At 35.2% G+C, this 25,396-nt stretch overlaps 1 protein-coding gene across 2 annotated transcripts; it reads left to right on the top strand.

Moving 5' to 3' along the window:
* Positions 1-1,272: 1,272 nt before the first annotated feature.
* On the top strand, positions 1,273-25,396 carry LOC125200645 (protein SHOOT GRAVITROPISM 6). 2 transcript variants are annotated; one of them, XM_048098340.1, is made up of 51 exons: positions 1,273-1,340; positions 1,451-1,541; positions 1,652-1,706; positions 1,815-1,946; positions 2,756-2,827; positions 3,369-3,459; positions 3,555-3,650; positions 4,206-4,284; positions 4,382-4,445; positions 4,548-4,651; positions 4,868-4,976; positions 5,479-5,568; positions 7,762-7,839; positions 8,032-8,099; positions 8,175-8,274; positions 8,354-8,530; positions 9,055-9,144; positions 9,258-9,323; positions 9,447-9,545; positions 9,628-9,702; positions 10,559-10,618; positions 11,487-11,576; positions 11,916-12,037; positions 12,600-12,729; positions 12,850-12,929; positions 13,594-13,729; positions 14,732-14,813; positions 15,228-15,373; positions 15,802-15,882; positions 15,961-16,061; positions 16,649-16,887; positions 17,283-17,392; positions 17,524-17,652; positions 17,797-17,871; positions 17,989-18,122; positions 18,219-18,291; positions 18,463-18,594; positions 19,646-19,827; positions 19,903-20,025; positions 20,120-20,180; positions 20,256-20,351; positions 21,091-21,191; positions 22,433-22,538; positions 23,084-23,197; positions 23,281-23,355; positions 23,467-23,565; positions 24,031-24,102; positions 24,213-24,298; positions 24,389-24,482; positions 24,635-24,742; positions 24,823-25,396. In XM_048098340.1, exons 1-51 carry the CDS (start codon positions 1,301-1,303, stop codon positions 24,997-24,999), a joined length of 5,190 nt encoding a protein of 1,729 aa, XP_047954297.1. In that variant the 5' UTR covers positions 1,273-1,300; the 3' UTR covers positions 25,000-25,396. The 2 variants fall into 2 exon arrangements, with proteins under 2 accessions (XP_047954297.1, XP_047954298.1); XM_048098341.1 differs by lacking the exons at positions 1,273-1,340; positions 1,451-1,541; positions 1,652-1,706; ... (5 more) ...; positions 4,382-4,445; positions 4,548-4,651 and adding an exon at positions 22,619-22,645 and having other exon boundaries at positions 4,928-4,976; positions 8,040-8,099.

Here is a 25,396-nt window from a genome sequence, read left to right as displayed (position 1 = left end):
TTATATAACCTTATCTCTCCATTTACCCCTCCTCTTGGAGATGCTCTAATAGTGTCATAATTACAATCTATAGCCGAAAATCACTAATTTAAATAAAGTGGCTCAAGTTAAAATAGTTTTCAATATAATAGCCCCAAAAGGGAAAAAAAAAAAACATGTATGGTTAAACTCGAAGTCTAATTGTAATAGACTTTATAGTCTTCTATTTGTCATTCCTTGCCCAACGTAAAAAAAGAAGATTAAAGTTAGGAATCAAGAATAAAAAACTAAAAATAAAAAGTGACGTAGCATTATTTTGTATATCTGGTAATAATCATGTAATGTGAATATCAAAACATAATTTTTTTTAGAGTGGATAGCATGAATGGTAACTAATATTTTATTGTCGCATATAAATGGTATCTGAGCTTTATTTTATATTGTTTTTAGTATTTATTAATCACATTTTTGGTATCTAATATAATTTTTATCCCAAAATACCCTCTAGATAAATTCATTTTTCCATTTGTGTCATAAAGGATATTTTGGGCATTGACAAAACTAGTACCAAAAGTGATATTATAATATTTCTCTCATTATCCTCGCTCTTTATACTATTATTATTATTAATCAATATTAATATTAATATTATTATTGTAGTATTATAAATTAATAGGAGTAATTAATTTATTTTTTAATATCATTTAAATATACTTAAATATAATTATAGTTATAATTATATTTAATTATTATCATAATATTTTTGTTATAATACTAAAAAGTAGTAGTAATTAATAAATAATTATAGTATAATTATTTAAATTATGAATCATATAATATAATGTAATAATAAATATTATTATTATTGTTATTATTATTATTATTTTATATTAAATTAATAACTAATAAATATAGTCTTAATAAAAATTTAAAATTGTGAATTGTATTTCATAATGATATAGAGAGTTGAATATTTTTAGTTAGGTGTTTCAATCCTAAAATGAGTATAAAATAATTTAATAAAAAACATTCAATTAATTTAATTATTTTAAATAATTAATTTAGTTAGGTGTTTTGTTCTTGATTTTATTTATGAATGCAATTAGATGTATGTATAAAATACTAAAAATAAAGATGGGAAAAGAAAAAAGAGGAAACATAAACTAAGGATAGAAAAGAAGAAGAAATGAAGAAAATGAAGAAAAAAAACAGCAGAGACAGCGCACGCACTAATTGTTAATTATTTACTCATTTTCTTTAATACATTTTTTTATTATTCTTCTTCGTCATTTCCTCCTCGATCTCAGCCTTCCCGGCATCCATGGCGTCTTCTAGTTCCGGCAATTCTGTGCCTGCTCCCGGTATGCTCGATGACAATTCTCATTCAATTTCGACCAATTTTTGCGTGTATTTCCTGATAATAGTTTGCACTCCAAATTCTGCTGTGTGGGGGCTTCTTTCAAATTCTCAGAGGCAGTTCAAGTTCTCGTCTCGTCGTTGGCGGACGACTCTCCGGTGGTCAGAGAGGCGTCGGCCGCTACTCTCAAGGACATTGCTTCCGTGTAATTTCTTGCTCCTGCTTCTCCAATTTTGAGCCTGTTGATGTCTGTAGTGATGGAACGAACTGTTTTAGTCATGTTCAAGCTTGAATAAGTTTCTTCAATGCCTACAGGAATCCGCTTCTGGTCCTTGATTGTTGCTGGACCGTGTCGCGTGGTGGTCGAAGGGTACTGTCGCGTTTCATGCTCTTGTTTGAGCACAAATTGTGTGACTATTGGGTCTGAGTGATAGTATGATATCAGTAGTAATGAATGAGCATTTTACATGTATTTCAGAGATTTGGAAAAATTGCTGGATTATTTCAAGTTATGTCTGTGGCAATTCGCGCGTTGGATAATGCTGATGTTGATCCTCAATATCTGGCAAAGTTTGCTAAAGTTGCCTCTGCCGAGATCATCTCAACCAAGGTACTCCTATACTATACTATACTAGGTTGCACGAACCTGAGCCAGCAAGGTTAAACAAATGTGAACTTAGGCCTAATCAGCTCTTCTGATTTTAATTCATCTTATTGACAGAGCAGTGGAGATGCTGTTAATCTCATACCTTATTTTTTCATTTCTGCTACATCTATTTTTTTAGCTCTGGACCAGCACAAGATTTTAACAGCCCTGAACTTAGTCTAATCTAATCAACTCTTGAGATTCATCGAGCTTCTTTTGAGAGTAATGGAGATGCTTTTCTTGTGAGCTTCACTAGTTCTTTTTTAGTTGCCTGAGTACTTGAAATGATTTAGTCCACGTGTTAAAGCAACAAACTGAAAAGACAATCTTTACCGCATGAATTATGACAGTTGAACGTCAAATTTGGTCGTGGTAAAATTCAAGGAGTTCAAAATTCTAGGAAAGTGATATTTTTTTAAATATCGGCTGTATGTTTGTTTTTGTTTAAGTTTAGACTCAAGAATATGATTGAATTAAATTAGAGAAATGCCATCATAACCTCAATCATAAAATGAAAATTTTGATGAAGTGCCATGGCAAGATAGAAGTTTCTGTAGTGCATAGCCACATGGGCTACATGATTGAATATTTGATGACACGTCGTACTCATTAGCTTGATAATGTCTTTATCCAGTTCACAACTTACGAATTCCTGGTAGAATTCATATTAACGATTGAAATGCTGTTTGGTCCAATGTTTTCATTTGTTTGTGGGTATTAACTGATAATGAAATACTATATAAATGTTTCTCATGTTTATCTTCTTCTTCCAGGAACTTAATGCAGATTGGCAAAAGGCTGCATCAGGTGTGCTTGTTGCGTTAGGTTTACATCTCCCTGACCTGGTAAGTTCCTTGCTCAGATCAATTAAGACGACTTTATTTATTAATTTATAATTTTGTATTTAGAAGACTTAGCAAATGAAGCATATTTTTTTATTTTTTACAAAATGACCAATTGAGGTTTTACAGTCACGCATAGTACTTCTCTGTACTCACACGTTAATATTTCCTCTGGATTACCTTAAACCTGCTTCAAGTTTTGATCCTTGAATTTTGAATGGAAAATATTTCATTAACCTTAATACTAGCAGTTCATTTGGTGTTGGAGCCGAATCATCAATGTATTCGTCATTTGAGAATAGTATACATTTAAATTTTACTCTGACATGAATTATTGGTTTGCTGTCAGAGTTAATGTGACTATAGGAACATCATATTGTTATCAGTCTGATGGCTACTCATTGTAGCCAACTCTATTTTCATTAGCTACGTGTCTACGACCAGCCAAGTCATTAGTCATAACTGATAATGAGTGTCAACAACTTCTCTGTTCACCTGTGATGCGAATATGCAATACATGTTGTTTATCTACTTATTTTGTCAGATGATGGAAGAAATATTTCTTCATCTCTCTGGAACAAATTCAGCTCTTCCTGCCATGGTTCAAATACTTGCAGATTTTGCTTCTTCTGATGGTATTCTCGTATCTCTAGCCTTTTTTTACTCTGACATATAGTTACATACATCATTTTAAACGGATGGTTGATGTAATTTTGTTTTAAATGTGAAGCTATTCAGTTTACTCCACGACTCAAAGGTGTACTTACAAGAGTGCTTCCTATTCTTGGAAATGTAAAAGACATACATCGACCTATTTTTGCAAATGGTATGTTAACTTTTGTTGCATCTATGATACGTGAGTATCTTGTGATTTATATTTTCTATTGCTCCAGTATTCTATTGAATGCCAATTGCCAAGAGAATAAGGCATGCTATGCCTCTAGCCTGACCATTCAGTCCATTCTATTATTCAAGACTCAAACTATAATAGCTAAGATGATGAGATTCAATGATAATGTGGGCTGTGATGATAGTTTCATTCACACATGAACAACTCTATTTGGTTCTCAGCCCAACAGAGGTGAAATTGCATAGGGCTTGTAGAAGTGAATTGGTAGATGTCATGCTCAGCGAAGAAACAATTTTCAGATGCCAGTGATACAAGAACGTACAAACTATAGATCTCTTATTTTGAAGAAGTCATAATGGTCATTTATGCCGCTGTTTCAATTAACTCTCCCTTTTCTGCCTTCCACTTTAGGCTGTTTTTTTCCCCATTGATTTATTAGTATTTGGTAGAAATGGCATCGCATCATGATACTCTTACAGAAACTTTACACCATACTCTACTTGAACCGAGAAACTTTTTGTCCTCTTGCAGCATTCAAGTCGTGGTGTCAAGCCTGTTGGCAGTATGGAGTTGATTTCCTGATGCATACAGCTATTGATGGTGATGTCATGTAAGGCTTGTTTTGAGCTTTTGCTCTATTCTGCATACTTATTACACCATTTTCTGCACACCTTTACTTTAGGCTGTGCTGAGGCATTTTGGCGCAGGTCTTTCCTGAACTCTGCATTTGAGCTTTTATTGAGAGTTTGGGCAGCTTCACGGGATCTCAAGGTTGATACTTTTGTATTTAGTGATTGACTATCTCTGCTGAAGTTCAGTAGACAATTAGAAATGTCAGAGCTTTGTCAAAGATAGTTTGTTTTGTTTCTGCAGGTTCGTGTATCTACAGTTGAGGCCTTAGGCCAGATGGTTGGTCTAGTTACACGGACACAATTGAAGTCGGCTTTGCCAAGATTAGTGCCCACTATTTTGGAACTGTGAGCTGTTAGCTTGATCTTTTTGTCCATGTATCTTCTCAGTTCACTAATAATATGCAATATTCCTGCTGTAGAAGCCATTGTTCAGAGTTTAATCTGACTTGGTGGTGGTTATCTGAAGTTGGTTACTTGATAATATATTGTTTATCAGCTGAATAAATTGACTAATATTACCCATTTCACACCCCCACCCCCCCTTTTTTTTTGCAAATACAGGTATAAGAAAGATCAAGAAGTGGCAGCATTTGTGGCAACATGTAGTCTCCACAATCTCTTGAATGCTTCGTTACTTTCAGAAAGTGGACCACCTTTGCTGGACTTTGAGGTTGAATATGGTTGTGCTTTGAATATTGTGAAAGATGAAGTTTCAGGTTTTAAGTAGTACTATGTTTTATTGCGTGTTTGGCATCATCATAGAAGCTTTCCGGCTTTCTAATAAATTTGGCCTCCCTTTTCTCATTTTATGGTTACCTACTGAAATGTGGTTTGCTTGATTTTCTGAGTAATAGCAATGCTCTCATCAAATGAGGTTGAACCATTGTTGCTATTTTTTAGCTTCAACTTTTTCTTAGATCATACTGACACAATGAGAACTGCGGACAGTTTACTGTTGAATAATCAGTGGAAAGCTGTGTTAAAAATACATATACTAGAAAATTACATGATGGATTTTCTAACAGAAACAACTATAAGTTAAAAGTGCATCAGAGTATTTTATAGGTATAGGTTTGATATTACTTGAAGCTTTTGTTTTTGTTTGATTTGGTAAACCTGTCCTCTTGTTTCCTCCAAGATTTTGTGGTCTTATATGGGATGTGATTTTGCAGGATCTCACTGTCATATTGTCAACCCTTCTTCCCGTGGTTTGTGTCAGTAATGACAATAAACAGCAGTCAGATTTTCCAGTGGGATTGAAGGTAGGATCTAGTGGTATTCCAATGGGTTTATAATTACAAATAATTTGATATGAAAAAGAAACAAGTTACCAAAGCAAAAAAAAAGTTAAGTACAAGGGTTAAAGATCCCAAAGTGGAACATAATGCAGTTGATAGTATATTTATAGACTTAATGTAATCTTAATATAATATGGCAGGATAACTTTCCTGGAGTGTGAATGCGTATTTAGTTGTCTTAATATAATATGGCAGGATGACTTTCCTGGAGTGTGAATGCGTAATTAGTTGTGCATTCTCAAAATGCGTAACACCCATTTTCAGAAGTAAAAAAAAGTGACTCATTTAGGGTATTTAGTTGCTTGATTAACCCATTTTGAGAAATTTGCCCCTGTTTACTCTAACTTATTGTACTTAAGAATACAATTATCTTCGTTCCTATATGTGACCTATCTCTTTGGACAAGATTTAGTATTTTCTGCAATGTTCATGTAACGGTTGTTTACATAATGGCTATATTATTTCCTCCCTCTTTTCCCCACTTATATTCATGGGACGGATTGCAAAGGAAGTTTTTATGTTTTTATATTCAGCATTTTTGTAGATTTTTTTATGAGCTTGCTAGGTGAGAACAAAAAACTTTAGACATAAGTGAAAAAGTATAGAAACATATCAGAGAAAAAAGTAGTGCTCCAGTTCTTTTGTTATCACTTTCTCCTTTATAATATTACAAGAGACTAAGCCTGACTAAGGATACATAACCAATGCGGGATACTTATTCTACAACATTCCCCCTCAAGCTGGAGCATGTATGTCGATAATGTTCAACGTTGTACAATGTTCTGATTTTCCTCAACAGTTTAGTGAAGACATCGACAACAATAGTAGTAGTAACAACAGTGACAACAGTATTAATAGTACTAGTTGGAAACATTTAAAATGGTAGTGCTCTCTGAATTAGGTTTGGATTTAAACTTCAATGTTATCGGCGATTTGAAGAAGCCAAAAACCTAAAAAAAAGTTTTAGTAGAAATCGAGCAAAGTCAGTAGAGTAGTTAGTAGCAGCGGCAACACTAAAGAAGACTTTAGTGGCAGAGGCAGTCAGAACCGAACAAAGTCGGCAGACCAGTTGGGGAAAAGTCCCAAAGTGGAAGTGGATTTAGAATCTCTATTCGATGTTAGAGTAGGAATTCAAAGTGGTGTTAGAAACCATGTAGAGTCTGCTATGAACGGTGTAGCAGTGACAGAACAGAATAGGGAAGAGCGGAGATGGTCCTGGCGAATAGCCTATTTGTCAGGACCAAGTAATGACAGAGCAATCATAAGCAGACCAAGTTCCGTAGTTGGCATCCACATGCACCCAATAGAAGGTTTATAATAGGTCATATTTAAAATAAGACCGAGAGTAAACCCTAAGCAGATCAGCCACGGTCATAGAACGGTCAATGTATAGCAGATCAGTTGGAGTGGTAGAACTGGCGGAGTAGAGCAGCAGAACAGACAGCAGTAGCAGAGCAGAGCGGCAGAAACAAAAACCCTAATTTTATAATTTACACATATCTGATGGGGTGCGTTATAGTGCTAACTTTTTAAGTTGCTAACCCTGCTAACTCATCAACGCAATGTATTAAAAATGTCAACAAATGTCACAGTATATTGAAATGTCAACAAAATTATGTGTTGACATTTTAATGTCATTGTGTTAACATTTTTAATACACTGCGTTGATGAGTTAGAGGAGGTAGCAACTTAAGAAAGTTAGCAATTGATCACACCTCCGTATCTGATGCCATGTAGAATAATAAATAGACATATGTGGAAAATTATAGAAAAATATTAGAGAAAAGTAGTAAGTAGTTCTTTTATTATCACTTTAAAGCTCCTGTAGTATATTACGAGAGACTAAGCCTGGCTAGGGATAAATAACTGATGTGGGATACCTATTCTACAACACTAGGGATTTCAGGTGACCATGGTTTTGTGGTTTTAATTATATTAGGTATTTATGAAGGTTCCTAATGGAGATCCTTTCTCTTAATGTACCGAGCATGAAGAAGCTTAACAGTTTTAGCCCCCCCCCTCCCTTGAGATATCCCGTAATGTGAATTTGCCCATGCATTATAGTGATCATGCCCTACTTCATATTCTTTTGTCTTTTTCTGTTGGCCAATAAAATCTTCTACTTCATCTTATATGATGTATGTTATGTATATGCAGACCTACAATGAAGTTCAACATTGCTTTCTCACAGTTGGTCAGGTTTACCCTGAAGATATCTTTGCGTTCCTTCTCTATGTGGGTAACAATTATAGAATCTTGTCTTGGTGAAATTTCGTTTAGTTATTTTTCTGTAATGCATAAGGTTCAACGTGAATCACTCTCCCCCTTGAGAAAAACCCATGTCCCAAGAAATTACAGAAATAAAACAAGTTGAAAAGGTTGGATTTTAATGTCTTTTGTAAAGTATCTGAATGATGTATGTTCCAGAAATGCAGGTTAAAAGAAGATCCTCTTACTTTTGGTGCACTTTCTGTCCTAAAGCATCTTTTACCTAGGTTAGCATTCTTTCTTCTTTAAACTTTTGGATTTCAAGATCTTATACCAACTTATGCTCTCACTGGTTTCTTAAGATTGTCTGAATCTTGGCATGCTAAACGGCCTTTGCTAGTGGAAGCAGTGAAAAGTTTGTTAGATGAGAGGGACTTGGCTGTGTGCAAGGCACTTTCTGAGGTATTGTCTCCATAGCAAAGTTGCAATGTCCATACACAATATAATGGCTTGCACTTACAATGGTTACCTTTGATTGCAGTTGATTGTTGTTATGGCTTCCCATTGTTACTTGGTTGGTCCAGTAGGGGAGTTATTTGTGGAATACTTGGTACGACACTGTGCTGTAACAGATTTAAATGGGTCAGATACTGAGAGTTCAAAGGATTTAATTAAGTCGACTGGCACTTTCAATCCTTTCATGTACAAGAAATCAGAGGTTGGTTGTCTGCTTACTGTTTAGAATGTGTGACTCTCTTGTTTGACTGCATATTGTTGGACATGATCATCTGCTGACAGAATATGATGATAATACACTGGAGTGACTGTCCTTTACTTGTCATCATGGTATAGTGTGTGCATGTATATAATATGCTATATGTAACTCAAATGAACTTAAATTTTATGAATATTGTAATGTAAGCCATTCCTTAGTAAGAATACAGTACTTGGATGATCAACATAAGATATTTTCTGACATCATGCTTTAATTTGTTTCTCCTACTGAAATATCTATTTAAAAATACATTATTTGGGTTTTAAATGATAAATATGAGACTTATTGAACACCATCCACATGAATAGGTTTGCCAACTTGTAATAGTGGTAGTATTCCTGCGAAATTAAGCATGGAAGAAAACAAATGCCAGAACTTCCATGGGAATCTTATTGGACCATTTACAAGTATAAATGGTTGTCCTCGCGTAGTCTTCTCTTTATTAGAAACTCTTCGGTCATTTGCAGGTGAAGATTGGAGGTGTATCCCCTACTGAGCTACGTGACACCTGTGAAAAAGGTCTCCTTTTGATAACTGTGACCATCCCTGAAATGGAGGTATAATAATGCCCTGGGTTAATTCTTTTGTCTGTGGTACTCCTTTTCATAACCATTTTTATGCTAGTTATGTTTAAAACTCAAATAGAAGCCATTGTGTTTGAAACTTACAGCATTTGCTCTGGCCATTTTTGTTGAAAATGATCATACCACGGGTTTACACTGGAGCAGTTGCCACAGTAAGATGCACTACATCTCTAGCATTTTGTCTCAGGATTCTACTCAGTTTCTCTATCAGCTGGAATATGATCCTCATTATGTAAATTGTGTTTTTCTTCTCAGTGATTTGATGTTTTATGCAGGTTTGCAGGTGCATCTCAGAATTATGCAGGCATAAAAATACCCAAAGTGATATAATCCTTTCTGATTTTAAAGCTCGTGCAGATCTCCCGATTCCAGAGGTTTGATATCCTCAGTTAATGTAATTATAATTATAATTACTCTTCTGATAGAAAATTATCACCTAAGAAACATAAAATTCAGGATCTTTTTGCACGTCTCGTGGTACTTCTTCATAATCCACTTGCGAGAGAGCAGTTAGTGACTCATATTCTGACTGTAAGTTTTCTTTATCACTGTCTAATATACTATATATTACAGTAATGTATTACCGAAGAGTGATTGTTTAAATCCGTAGCTTTGTATTCAGCTAGCAAGTATTGCTGACCATTTGACAGGGAACTTGCCATACCAAGTTTATTCACCTACTTAGAAAAATAAATGTTCTACCCAAAGAAAATGTACAATTACCAAAAGTTCGTCTTCTTGATTTGATTTGACTATTTCTTTTCGTTTGTTCACATTTTTCATTCTATTTTGTTTTTCTTTTATATTAGTTTCTAACAAAAGAACACAACTTCTGAGTTTTGAACATTGAACAAAACAATATGAAATCATTTGATTCATGGGAGAAGGGGGGATTATATGGTTCTATGCTTCTAGAAGAATGAATTTCAGTTTTGGCCAGTCTTCTTGATCACCGTTTTAGGTATACCTGTACATTGTTCTTGTTTACCCATGTGTTTGTTGTTTACATGATTGTATGCTGTTGTTTACACTTATGAGATTCAAATAACCTATTAAAAAGGTGTACTCATGCAAAACGATTTCATTTGCTTCTCCTGCCATCATTTAATTGGCCTTTCAATTAAAGAAGACATTAATTTTTGTTTCAAGCTGAGCCCACAAACTGCATAGTCCTTTTAAATTTCTAATGATCATTTCAAAACAACTCCGACTTTGTTAGATACTAGGTGGCATGTGTTGAGCATGCAAAATTTAAGGGAATACTCATTAGCAAGAAGCACTAGCAGTACACCGTAATTTGTCTCCTTGAGAAGTGAATCATAGCACCTCATGGAAACTGGGCAGTTTTTTCTGTTCTTTAGTCTTTACATCTATTTTTTTTTTGCAGGTCCTAAATCAGTTAGCTTCTCTATTTCCGAAGAATATGATCTTATTTTGGCAAGACGAGGTATAGAAGTTTGCTGTTAGGTTTTCTATTGTTTTTACTTTTGAAACTATATTTTTGCTCTATGTGGACTGCTTTTGTATGCATGCCGTGAGGTATTTTTGTTTTACTATATGCCATAGCGCCTGGTGCTTGAACATCAGCTCGAGAACCCCATCTGGCAATTGAATGTGCTTTTTAGTTCCATGAAGTCGAGGGATGAGAATAAAGAACTATCCCACTGAGTGGTCGGACAATGGTAGATTCATCCACTGTGTATTTATAGGTAGAGTAGCATCAAAGATGAACTCCAAGCATAAATTGTGGCCTTGTTTGCTTAGCGATAGTTTGATTTACTAATAGGTTAACCCCATGGGTAATTAGTGGTATTTTCTAGCATCATGGAGTTGAGGGATGAAAATAAACAAACTATAGAACTGGGTGGGTGGACATTGAAGTTTGATTGTGTAACATTAAAGTAGAGAATGATGAACTCCTTGCATAAATTATGGCCTTGTTTTTCAGGGATATTGAATGAATGAATGCCTAAAATAATTCACGTACTGGTAATGTTTATTTAGTATACTGTCTGTATGGTACAAATTTTCTTTTGTAGTTGGAATTGTATGGCTTCATATTTGAGAGTATTGTTGAATCTTTCCACTGTTTATATTCACCATCTTTTCTAAGCATGATCATTGTGAGCCAGATCACTTGCTGATGGTTAGCTGATCGATGTAAAATTGAGGATATTGCTGAATCTAACCTTTTTTTTCGTATCTATTGTTTATAAATTTCTACCATTATGAGCTAGATTGCATGCACATGTTTATTTATTAGATATACAATTTTAGTTCTCTTATAACCGTTTGTCTTCTTTTGCAAGCTCTAGATTCCAAAAATGAAAGCTTATGTGAGTGATCCAGAAGACCTAAAGCAAGATCCATTATATCAAGAGACTTGGGATGACATGGTTGTTAATGTAAGCTTGTTTACCTTTCTTTCTAAATTCATGCATTTTGTTCATAACTGTTATGAATTTTTTTTTTGGGATTTACCAAATCAAAAGCTTTCTTGACTTGCCTAGCCACACTCACTGTATTGGAGAAAAGTTTGCTGACATGTTTGCATTGCTCTTTTATCTTGATGCTGAAGCATTCATAAGAAAGGATATGTTGGTTTTGGTTAACAGTGATTAATTCCTTTAGCTGTACTTTGCATATGCTTCTCAGCTCTTGATGTCGTGGATGTTGATATGGTTTGAATATACATGACCACATTTTATTGTGAATAGGTGTATAATCTTTGTCTGTTGAAACAGTTTGTTGCAGAGTCATTGGATGTGATTCAGGATCCTGATTGGGCAATATCTCTTGGGAACTCTTTTGCTAAACAATATGAACTTTATTCTTCTGAGGATGAGCATTCTGCGCTGCTTCACAGGTATGGTGTATTAGTTCACCCTTTTTCCTTAGGTCTCAGGAATAGCTACCGTTTCTTCTACTTAAGTATCTGCTGTCTTAAAATCCGTCGTAACCTGAATCCAGAATCCTGAGACGGAGAGTCATTAGATATTTCAACAAATTCTTTTCCTGATGCATTGATTCCATAATTTTTTGTATAGGTAGTATTTATTTAGTTTCCCATTGAGATATCTTGATAATTGATACTTTCTACGTTATAATTTGATGAAAAGAACTTTAATATATGTGTTTGATTTATTGATCTTCTTAACAGTTGGTTTCTTTATACTTTTTACTTATAACATTTCCTGTTAATTCCCCTCTTTTGTGCCCCTGTATCTCTTTGCTTTGGGTAGTGTTGGTACTGATAAAATAGATTTACATACGGTCAGGATCCTATTCTTTTTACTATATATTATGTATATAGTGACACGCATGTCCTTTAGTCCTAATATAGAGCTACACGCTTAAATACTTTTGCATGCATGATCTACCACTTATTTAGATGGAGATCTGAAATCAATTGGTTTTCCCTAATGCAGATGCTTAGGCATTTTGCTGCAGAAAGTTCATGACAGATCCTATGTCCATGCTAAGATTGACTTGATGTACACACAAGCTAACATTGCTTTGCCGGTGAATAGGCTTGGTTTAGCCAAGGCCATGGGACTGGTAATCATTCTTTGTATTAAAATGCTATGTAACATGCTTGTATCAACTCAATACTTTGAAGAAGGTTTCTATTAATAATACTATATAAATGATGCTTTTGGCTGCTGTCTTAACATAAAGGTCGCTGCATCACACTTGGACACAGTTCTGGATAAGCTAAAAGACATTCTCGATAATGTCGGTGATAGTTTCTTTAAAAGGTAAATGCAGGGAGCTTGTCTTTGTCAATTTTTTATGGGATCTGAATTCTCAGATCTGAATCACATACATGTATGCTTCCATGTTTTCACTTTTGATATAAGAATTTCGACTATGGTTGTCAGTCATAAGGATGGTTTGAAGTAGACAAATCATGTCTGAGTGTTGGAGGATTGACGTTTCAGAGTCACGGTAGAAGGAAAATAAAAAGATTTGTTAGTGTTGAAGGATGTGATGTTCATAGTCATAATATAAAGAAAGTGCTGCAAAATTTTATTATATTTTGCATTTAGTTATGTAGAGCATGGTGTACCTTGTATTTACAATATATATAGATATATACTCCCTCTGTTCCACAGTAATAGAGGCGTTTCGTTTTGAGCTCTCGTTTTGAAAAAATGATAACAAATAGTTAGAGTGGAGAAAGAGTAAAGTAGGAGAGAGAATAATGTAGTGAAGAGTCTTATCTACAATATTCTCTCTCTTACTTTACGCTTTCTCCACTTTAACTATTTATTATTATTTTTTCAAATGAGTGCTCAAAACGAAATGCCTCTGTTACTATGGAACGGAGGGAGTATTTATTTATATTTCAGTGTTGTATGATAGCATGTGTATCCATGCTCTCACTGCATCTTGCTATGAATGTGACAACCGCCATTGCAGGATTCTATCATTCTTTTCTGATAGAGCTAAAATGGAAGAGTCAGATGACATTCATGCCGCTTTAGCTCTTATGTATGGCTATGCTGCTAAGTATGCTCCATCTACAGTCATTGAAGCCAGAATTGATGCGCTTGTGGTAGAGTGGAATCATTGCTTTATTATTTCATTATGTCTTCATTGTTGATAAATCTATTTATGAATGTGCTCAGTATGGGTCTATTTCTATGTATGTGCTTTTCTTTAGTATAAGTGCATAACTTAATCTATTTATGAATGTGCACTGCATGGGTCTATTTCTATGTATGTGCTTTTCTTTAGCATAAGTGCATAACTCAAATATAAATGATTCCTTCAACTCAGCACCTGCTCAATAACAGTTTTGAATTGAAATTGTATGTGGTGGAAGCTTAATGACATTTGGTGGCATGTGCCAATATGCATGCATATTAACTGGATTTAACCAAATCTTTTTAGTAACATGTCTTAATACTATAGGTGTCACTCAAATCATGTTTTTAACTTAGGCAATGAAAGCTTAAGTAGATGGGAATGAACTCCATTGATTATGCAAATACTATACAAATAAGACCAAAAAGGCCAGTTTTTTTAATTCTTCAAAATAATACTGAGATTGCACATAGTATCAGTTTCCATTAAAATTTAATATTGCCAAGACGATAAACTCAAAATTAATACTCCTTGCGTCCCTTGCTAAGAGAGGCATTTCTTTTTGGCACGAGATTTAAGAAATTGGGGTTTTGTTAGTTAAGCGGAGAGAGAATAGAATAGAGAGGAAAAGTAAGAGAGAGAATACCAAAAAGGAAATGACTCACTTAGGACGTCCTAAAAAGGAATACGAATCACTTAACAAGGGACGGAGGGAGTAAAATATAGTAAAAGCTTAAATATAATATGATAATTCCTAGTCAGTTGATGCAATTTACATAGCCATCAGAAACAGTTATGCAGTTTCTTATGCAGTTACATAGCCATCAGAAATAGTTATGCTGTTTCTTAGCATGTTGTCTTGATGGGCTGGGAATTGTTGCACAGTCTATTGTGTTTTGACTCCTGCCATCTGCTTATATGTGTTTATTTAAATATTTTATTTTTGATATAGTTTTCTGTTGTATGACAGGGGACCAATATGCTTTCACGTCTTCTTAATGTTCGTCATCCTACAGCAAAGCAGGCAGTTATCACAGCTATTGATTTACTAGGTTTGTGGGTTCATTTTGCTGTTGTTCGCTGTCTTGTCAATCATGAAGACATACATCTTACTTCTCTAACGTCTATTTCCAAATGTTCTTGTCTAGAAGATCAAATTTGGTAAGATAAGAAGTATTGTAAAATGGAGATCCATAATTGACTACCATAGCTCTGAAGAATCTGTATAACTAAAGAAGGTTATGAAAAATATTAATCTATTCCCCCATGTTGCTGGAATTAGTGCATCCTCGTCGCCTGGCTGTGGTTAATGTATTCTTATAATGTTGTCATAAGTCATAACATGTGGGCATGATAATGCATCTTCTGTATTGTCATCTTGCTGTAAATTTATCATTCATGAGGTACCTACTCTTTGGTTGTCTATTTCATGACTTCATATTGATTATCTTATTTTGACAATGTAGGTCAGGCTGTTATTGGTGCTGCTGAAAGCGGTACATCGTTTCCATTGAAAAAGAGAGATGTGCTTCTTGATTACATATTAACTTTGATGGGCCGAGATGATGAAGATGGAATTTCTGATTCTAACCTGGACCTATTGAACACTCAGGTTTATTTTTGGGATTCTTGATCTTTGCTCACAACCTGGTAATTGTACAGAATCATTGTTTCTTGATGGTTGGAAAACCTTAACAGCGATAAGAACGTTCTGTTGGACACTGCGTGTATCTATTTGAGGAAATAATCCTTCCTGAAAATTAGCCTTATAAATAGGTGATGCAATATTATTCTGTAACTGGTAACACACTTCCTCTTTAAAGTGACAACTGACAAGATAGAAGGGTTGGGTGATCGATTTGTCAAGAAAGACGTAATGTTCTTATCTTTTGCAGAACTTGTCTTGCCACCTATCTCCACCCCCCACCCACAGCTTTATTACTTTAACAGATATCTGGGGGCATGTGTTTTTCACTCGTGATTATCTTCCTTGACAGTATTTCCTTTCTGTTTTTCCTAAACTTATATTCTTCTATACAGTGCCTTGCTTTGAGTGCTTGTACAACTTTGGTTTCTGTGGAGCCAAAATTAACAATTGAAACAAGGAACCATGTTCTGAAGGTGAAAGATGCAACTAACTGCAGTTTTTCTTGCAACAACTATTTGGTTAGGGTGCTGAGTATTTTACATTCTTGACAGGCCACTTTGGGATTCTTTGGTTTACCAGATGATCCCCCTGATGTTATTAATGGTCTCATACAAAACCTTACTACTCTTCTCTGTGCAATCCTAGTTACAAGGTATTCTCCCTCAATAATGCTTGCTCTAGATTTTTGGTTTAGCTTGGGTATTTAAAAATTACTTTAAAGATATCTATGTATGCTTGACACAGATTCGTTGAAGGCCTTGATTGATTTGTTGCATGTCACTGAGACATTTCTAGAACAATGTGCTTAAGGTTTAGTTTAATTTTTTTAAGTGTATGTGACCAGTCTGGACTCTGATCTTCTTTTCCTAATCACATGCCTTGTGGGAAACTATTGTCTTCTTTGTATTTTCATATTGTTTAGATATATTACTGGGGATTTTGTTCAATTTATCTTTATAAGGCTGGAAAATATCCGGCAGATTCCTTTTCTTCCTAGAAAAAAAGGGCAGTAGCCAGCATGTTTCAGAAAATGTTCTCCCACTTTAATGAAAATATTGATTAAGACATAAGCATTTCTTCATTAGGTCATATGGATGCAGACTGCCTGGTTTACTGATTATTTTGATTAGTCATGTTGCATGGGTAATCATCTAGGCATGTTGTCACTATGATTGTTGGTTTAGTACTATGCCCTTAGATACACTGTTATTTTAACTTGCTATTTTTTTTTATCATTAGTGGGGAGGATGGAAGAAGTCGAGCAGAACAGCTACTGCATATACTGAGACAGATTGATCCATATGTTTCTTCCTCTGTGGAATATCAGAGAAAAAGAGGCTGTCTTGCGGCATATGAGATGCTTCAGAAGTTCCGAACTATATGTGTTAGTGGTTACTGTGCACTTGGTTGCCAAGGAAGTTGTAGCCACAACAAACGAATTGACCGTGTTATGAATAATAACTTTTCTAATTTACCAAGTTAGTTTCTCTCTCTCTCTCTGTATTTATAGGATTTTGATCTATGCAAAAATCAATCTTAATACAACAACGCAGAACCAATAATATGGAGGTCATATTTAGGTCATTGTTAGTTTATTTTTAGGTCATTATAGTAAGGATGACCTAAAATGATTAACATGACATCAAACCCAAAATTTATAATATGACCTAAAACTGCTTAATAATGACCCTCCGTGTTTCTGGATAATTATTGACCATCAGATTGGCAAATCTCATGGTCAGGATTTGGTCTGGATTTTGTATTGAGATGCATTTTTGTATTGATCATCTTCCTATATATATATGCATTCTCTTTATGCTATTTGACCGTTCATCTGTGGTTTAAAGCTTAAGATATTTTGGCTTTTTTCAAGGTGCATTTATATCCCCGAGTCGTGATGCTTTGTGTTTAGGGGAGAGGATCATGGTATATCTGTCACGCTGTGCAGATACAAATCCTGAAGTTAGAAAAATCTCTGTTCAGGCCAGTAATTTGTGATGCTACCCTTTTCTACTTTATTCAAGAACCACATTACATGATCTATGGTGTTTATCTCTTATTTCTGCTGATCTATCTCTGATTCTACATATTTTGATCATGTTCTGGACCTGCAGATTCTTGATTTAGTTTTCAGTATATCCCTTTCTTTACCGAGGTCTGCAAACTCTAGTATTGATCTTGATATTGAATTGTGTTATGGAGCTTTATCAGCACTTGAGGATGTGGTTGCTATTTTGAGGAGAGTAAGTCAACTCATAACCTCTTCTTTGATACATCACTTTATCATACTTTCTTACGGAAAGCAGAAAGGCAGGATGGGTTTCTTGCTCTAAATTTCTGCTTCCAGTTCAAGAATAGTCTTCCTCACTACTAACTTTTCATATAAGGATGCATCACTTGATCCGTCAGAGGTGTTCAACAGGGTCATTTCATCTGTGTGCATATTATTTACTAAGGATGAGGTAATAATTTGACTGTCCTTATCTTCTGTGTATGTATTAACTTTCTGAGATAGTTGAAAGGCTTCTAAGATGTGCACTAAACTTCGTCTCATGTTATCTCATCTCAATTTTGTATAGCTTGTTGCGGCTCTATATAGTAGCTCATCTGCTATATGTGACAAGGTCAGACAGTCTGCCGAAGGTGCTATTCAAGCTGTGGTTGAGTTTATCACTAAGAGGGGTAGGGAGCTAAATGACGCTGATATCGCAAGGTGGAATGACTAATGATTTGACTGAAGCGTAATTTGATTTATGAAATAAATTCGCAATTCTTATGACTTATCAGATCCTTATGCATGTGTTATCAGGACGACACAGTCCTTGCTTTCTGCTACAAACCATGTAGTTGAGAAGTATCTACGCCAAGAAACACTTAATGCTGTATCCTCTTTAGTTATTATTTTTTTCATTTACCTGGTCATGGTGGTGAAAGATCTATTTTCTGTTGATGTCCATGATTATTTATTGGTTTATGAAAGCTGTCAAATGATGTGGATACAAAACAAATGATTTAATCTGGTCCTATGGGTAGTTTCTTTTGACTGTTAAAAGATATCTGCCCTTGCTGAGAATACGACATCAAGAATTGTTTTTGATGAAGTGTTGGCTGCTGCTGAGAAAGATATAGCTACAAAAGATGTATCTAGATTACGTGGGGGCTGGCCAGTACAGGATGTATTTCATGTAAATTCCTACTTTACGCCTAGATACATATAATTGCCATTTCACAATTTTGGGGGACTTTTTTTGCATCATTCATTTTTATATGTTTGAAATATTCATCAATACTTTTTATCGTCTGTCCCAAAACATGCAAACTACTGATGTATATACCACACATATAGGGGAAGGATCTGGTGAGACTGATGAAATGAGAACAATGCATAAATATGATTATATGAATTACACATTCATAAGCATGTCAAAATTCCATGTATAATAAATCCTAAATAAGCTCCTGTACTCAAATCCCATTAGTGGCAAATTATTTGCGAATATCTTATGCATCGAATATACTTTGTTTTTACTAATTCGTGAAAAGTACCTATTTTCGAGTCCCATTAGTGGCGTATTCACGAATTTGTTCTACATGGAATATACTGCCTATGCATGAGTAATTCACATTTATGTGTTATGTGTAATCCAGTGAGAATGATAAACATTTGCTAGAACTGAGAATGACACATAAGCACGTTAAATACGGATTACACACATGCACATTATAAAGTCTAGATAAGAAATTCATGAAAAGCACCTGATTTCAAATCCCATTAGTGGTGAACTATTCACGAATTTTGTATACATGGAATATACTCTACTTATGCATGCGTAATTCATATTTATGTGTCATTCTCAGTTCATACGTGAAATAAATTCTCACTGCATCCCACCCCTATATCTATATTACTATGGTATTTCTTTTCAATTTTTTTTCTAACATTGTTATATACTCCTTGAATGACATTCTTTTCATTTTTTCATGCACTTTTAGTTACTTATTTTAAGAGGAACCTTCCTCTAGAAAGGTTACTCAACCATTCTGTTGAAATACACAGCTATACAAGTCAAAGATATGAGCAATTGAGGCTGGTATTTCTCATCCAGCTTATGGGTTAGCAGCACTTTTTCTCATAGAATTGGGACCTTATGTTCCAAATGACATGTTGCATTGGGTGGTATTCCGTTTATTGAGGCTTTTGTGCCTTATTTTCCTTTTATTTCTTGAAATTATTAGGCATTTTCCCAGCACACAGTTCTTTCACATTCTTTCTTGGAGCATATAATCTCGATCCTGAATGAGAGACCTATATTTCAAGGCGATTCAGTTAAGAGGGAGAATTCCAATAATGTTGGCGAAAGTAGTGTAGAAGATAATGTGCTGCACGCTGCTATGATAGCTCTTACTGCCTTCTTCAGGTATATCTTTAATTGCATTATTATGTTTCTCCATCAGTGTCTATGGTGGTGAATGGTATATTCTTGTATATGCAGAGGTGGTGCGAGAGTTGGAAAAAAGTCTGTGGAACAAACTTATGGTGCAGTCTTTGCAACTCTTGTGCTTCACTTAGGAATTTGTCATAGTTTATCTAATTCTGGCCAACAGGAACCACTACGGTAATAGTCATGCTTCTCTTAAATGCACACTAGAAGAATCAAAGTATTGATGCTGTTGCATTCTTTTATTTAATCTTCTAAATATGACTTTCAGCGCGCTATTGGTTGCATTTAATGCATTTTGTGAATGTGTTGGTGATCTCGAGATGGGGAAGGTATTTTGGCCGCTATTTAGTGGAATTTTACAACCTTTTGAATTTTAGAGGCAATAAAAAGAAAATCATATGCAGATTCTGGCCAGGGACAGGGAACAAAATGAAGAGGAGACATGGATTGGACTAATCAGGGACCTGGCTTGGTGTATTTCCATTAAAAGGCCTAAAGAGGTAGTTATTGCCACCAAACTCTTAACTGCTTGCTGATTTTTGATCTCATCGAAAGCATACTATAAAACCACCAATAGGAGCCTAGAATATATTTGAATTCTGTGCATGAAAGTCTCACCTAAACAGGAACGATATCTGACAAAAACACTCTTCAGTTGTGTATTTAGTTTCAAATCTATTTTGCTTGCATTTGGGAAAGTTGGGCAATGAGTGGTCCTAATAGTTCTGGAGTTGTTGTTGCTGCAAGTTCTTTATACATGCCATGGAATTATTGAAGTGCTTCACACGCCCTCATTAGAGTTGAATAAAACTAGAATTGAATTTTTTTATGTTAATTTTGACACTTAAAGGTACAGTCTTGGATTCATATGTTCATATGTTACTAGAACCTTTTGACTGCTGAGATATTTTTGCACAAAATTTGTTCTTATGCTACTAGAATTTTTTTTACACGGGATAATAACATATGAATAGACTATAGTTCAAAGGAAAAGAATTTTGGGAATTCAATTCTTGAAATATGCGGCCTTAGAAAGATATAATAGATTTGATCGCATTTTGAACGCCTTCCTGTTGTTTGGATCCGTTCTTGTTATTCCTATAAGTTTGTGAGTTTTAAATGCCTCAAGTTTCAGTTTCCTCTCTGTAAGGTTACAAATATTTCACTCAGGTTAAGTGCTGATTCCTATTTACTTCTTTAATTTATGATTTCTTACATTACTTATTTATAATGACACAGGTCCCTATAATTTCTTTGATTCTTTGTAAATCACTGGATCGACCCTCAAGGTATTCAAGGGAAGCAGCAGCTGCTGCACTGTCAGAGTTTGTGAGGTTCAGGTATATTCAGAACCCTGCTCTTTCTCTCTCCATGAGATGCTGGACTTTGTTAAGGCTTTAGCTTGTACACACGACAATTTAATTGGTAGTAATACTTTCTGGAAGTCTTGGTTGGTTTACCCTGTATATGGCTTGGCAATGACAAGCTTCATAGCATGCTAGCAACATTTCTCTCTCAAAATTGTATTCCCTCCGTCCTACAAAAATATGCACTTTGGGTTGGGCATGGGTTTTAATGCATAATTGAAAAAGTAAGAGAGAGATAGAAAGAAAAAGTAATAGAAGTATTATTAGTGGAGAATGGGTCCCACCTCAATAGAGAGAAAAGAGTTTCCAAAATTGGAAAGTGCATATTCTTGTGGGACGGACTAAAAAGGAAAGAGTGCATATTCTTGTTGGATGGAGGGAGTATTGAATTAGGCTCTGAAAACTTATGCAATTGCCTTGTCTCACTTTCAGGGATTAGGAAATAAATAATTTAGTTATTATACCGTTTCTTTAGGTACTAATTATTTATTGATCACATGGCGGAAACTGATCTACTGAACTTATTAGTGACTTGCTATCAACATTGATGATTCAGCATAGTGATGGATGGTTCCATGAAAGATCTGGAAAGTTTTGCCACCATCTGAAATTACCATCACTTGAAAGCTAAGCACTGGATGAATCACAAATAATTTCTAGATTCCTACTCCCTCCGTCCCGGCTAAGATGACACATTGCTTAGCCGGCACGGGATTTTAGGAGTTATTAGTTAAAGTGTTTAATTGGAGAGAGAGAAGGTGGGTGTAGGTATTAAAGTAGAGAGATAAAGAAAGATGGATATTTTAATAGGAGTGAGAAAAAGTGGTTGAGTGTATTAATTGGAGAGAGAAAGTTAACAAAAAAAGAAATGTGTCATCTTAGTTGGGACAAATTAAAAAGGAAAACGTGTCATCTTAAGCGGGACGGAGGGAGTAGTATTTTGTGAACTGAGATTTTCTTATTTGAACACTATTATTTGGTGTTTGTCCTGCAATGGAAATAACCTATAGTACTCATGTTCATAAAAAACCGTCTCATTTCCTTTCTTTTTTGGTAAATATAGATATTATAGGATCTAGCTAGCCTCATTATTACTAAGGTTCACATGAAGTTAAATTATGATTTTAGACGGGTGTTGGTCTAGCTCAAGTTACGTTAAACTCTTTCTTGTTTTCAAATATCAATATCTCTTGCTGAGGTTCATCATTCTGCAGTGAGAGTTTTGGTCCTTTGTTGGAGCAGCTGGTTGAAGGATTGACTCGACATGCTTCTGACGATTCTCCAAATGTTAGGCGACTTTGTCTAAGAGGACTTGTGCAGGTAGCTGATTATAATAATACCATATTAAGAATCAACAACTTTTGTCTTATGAAATTTGAAGATTTTCAGCTTGTTTACAGACCTTTGGGTCTACAACGACTACATCGGTACATCCTTTATGCAACTTATGGAAACTAGAAGTTTGACAAATTTTAATTATGCTGCTATCTGTCTACTCAACTTTTCTTTTTGCACAACAGTCACAAGGCTTCTCCACTGTGCACCTTCCTTCTTTCCGTTTACTGATTGTGATGGCTATGCCACGATATTGCTAATCAAGATAAAACAAGGAAGAGAAAACTTCATGATGCTGAAATAAGCAATCGGAGAAGCTTATGATAGCAGTAGATATGTTTTTTTTTTTTTTTTGGTTTTTTGTAGTTATAGAAGGGTGTTGAGGGAAGCATTGTATGGGGTGGGCGGTGTAAATGGTCTTGCACTGTGAGATGCATGTTGCTATATGGACATTATTCGAGAGCATTAGTGACTTTTATAGTTAGTCTTCTAGGATTTTTAATAAGATCACTTGCCTGCATTCCGTGCAGATGCCACCAGTCCTTGTTATCCAGTATACCATTCAGATTCTCAGTGTTATTGTTGCTTTACTGGATGACCCAGATGAATCAGTTCAGCTAACTGCTGTCTCATGCTTGCAAACGGTGATTTATCTCATACTTTACTCCATTAACAAGTCCTCACCACATTAAGAATCTCACTTGTTGTGCTACTGTTGATCGTTTAGGTCCTTGGATCTGCTTCTACTGAAGCTGTAGAACCCATTTTGTTTAATCTTTCAGTTAGGCTACGTAATCTTCAAGTAAGTTTATCAATACTCATGCATCATAGTTTTCTGAGGTCTGTATTTGGTGAGAACTTTTGGTTGCCTCAAGTAAGTTTTTCAATGCTTCTCTCTTTTGGCTTGCAATAGGTATGCATGAATGCAAAGATTCGAGCTAATGCATTCGCAGCATTTGGGGCAATAAGCACGTATGGTTTTGGGTCACAACATGATGCTTTTCGTGAGCAGGTATGTTAATTCGATTTACTTGACATTTGAAGTGATTGGTTTATACCAAAGCTGACATTTCAATGATACTCATGATTATTCTCAAAAAACTATAAAATAATAGACTCATTATATTTTGAGGATGAATATGTGTTCGAATTCTCAACGACTAAATGGCACTAAGGACTGAGTAGATGTATGCATGTATAAGACCACGTTTTTCCATATTCCATATAATAGTCTAGTAGATTTAGAGTTTGCAATGTATTCCCCACTTAAGCTATCCCACTAATGTGGTAGTTGCCAATTCCAAGTTCTCCTCTGCAGTGGTAACTTTTGCTACATTATATTTTTGCGTAAGCCCAACTATTCAGATCCATTTGGTGCAGAAATGAATATTCTGCCACAGTATATGTTTCTAGGTTGATTTTTGTACATTGCAATGGTTACCAAGACATTTAAATTTGGTTAAACTTATATGATCAGGTTCTTGCTGCCTTTCCACGCTTGGTCTTGCATCTGCATGATGATGACCTTGGTGTGCGACGCGCTTGCCGGGTAGAGAAAACTTTAGAGAAGCTTCTTTTCAGTGCCTTCAACAAGATTTGGATTCTAATTTTTAGATGCTAATGATTGCTGATTTTGTAATTTACATTTATGTCTGTCAGAACACATTCAAGCGCATTGCTCCTTTGATGGAACTTGATAGTATTGTTGCTCTTGCAAACACACATAGGTTTAGCTCTGATCATAGGTATGTATTAGTGAATCCCAACCTAAGGTTTATTTGATGACTTTGTTATGAACTCCCTTTTCTCCTAATGCTCTACAAATTCTGCCTCAGAGGTGACTATGAAGACTTTCTTAGAGATATTGCAAAGCTATTCACTCAACGCATGTCTTCCAGGATTGATACTTACATGGCATCACTAATACAGGTCTGCGTTTGCTGATGAGATATTCTTTTAGATCATAGAAAAGTACTTCCATGGTTTTCATCCATGTCAGTAATCAATATATGTATATGTGTTTCAATTTTGGGTAACTAAATGGCGCGATCTTTTGAGTTAGTCGGGTTGTATATGTTCAGGCTTTTGAGGCACCTTGGCCAGTAATTCAGGCAAATGCAATTTATTTGTGTAGCAGTATAATTGCTATGTCAAGTGTTCAGCATATCTCCACCCTTTACTTAAGTCAGGTATTCATTTACTACACTACAATTCTTCTGCTAATCACAAAATGTTGAATTTTCATATTTAGAGCTGTCTTTGATTTTAGGTTTTCGGCATGCTGATTGGGAAGATAAATCGATCTCCGGATGCAATTGTGAGAGCAACAGGCTCTTTGGCTCTCGGTTTGCTACTAAAGTCAACCAATTCCTCTTGGAAATCCACCCGTCTAGATCCACCAGACTCGCACCTTGTGGGACGCGAAACGGAATCTTCTCGGAGGTGATGAATCACAGATGCAAGAAGGCTGCAGATTTGTTAATATCTCAACCCTGCAGTGTTCACACACGACGAATGTAAGATGAAGACTATCTAGTAAGAGTTGTGTTCGACCATGAAGGTGGTTCGACCAAGTGCTTCTGGGTGGCGACAAAAGAGGTGGTTTTTGAAGCTCTTGAAATCGTTTAACTCAAGTATGATTGTGTATATATATTCCAAGTGATTTCATTCATTTGTGCACATGCGTGTATTTTGTGTGTAACTTTTTGATGTATAGCAGTTGTGACTTAGTAATTATGTTGTGCGCACTGGTTTGTCTGAGCTTTAAATACAAACACGTTTGACAAATCGGAAGTTCGGAATCTGACATTGTTTAATTTATGTGGTGTTGGCATTGATTTTAA

This window comes from Salvia hispanica, chromosome 1 (assembly GCF_023119035.1).
Source record: "Salvia hispanica cultivar TCC Black 2014 chromosome 1, UniMelb_Shisp_WGS_1.0, whole genome shotgun sequence".
NCBI classification, from domain to species: domain Eukaryota; kingdom Viridiplantae; phylum Streptophyta; class Magnoliopsida; order Lamiales; family Lamiaceae; genus Salvia; species Salvia hispanica.
Note: the sequence above shows the minus strand (reverse complement) of the source record. Positions and strands in the feature narration are given on the sequence as shown.

Coding starts and splice junctions, on each gene's coding strand:
- LOC125200645 (XM_048098340.1), top strand. CDS start 1,301: ATGGCGTCTTCTAGTTCCGGCAATTCTGTGCCTGCTCCCG. Junction 8,100..8,174: donor CTAAAGCATCTTTTACCTAG/GTTAGCATTCTT, acceptor TGGTTTCTTAAG/ATTGTCTGAATCTTGGCATG. Junction 22,539..23,083: donor GTCTAAGAGGACTTGTGCAG/GTAGCTGATTAT, acceptor CATTCCGTGCAG/ATGCCACCAGTCCTTGTTAT.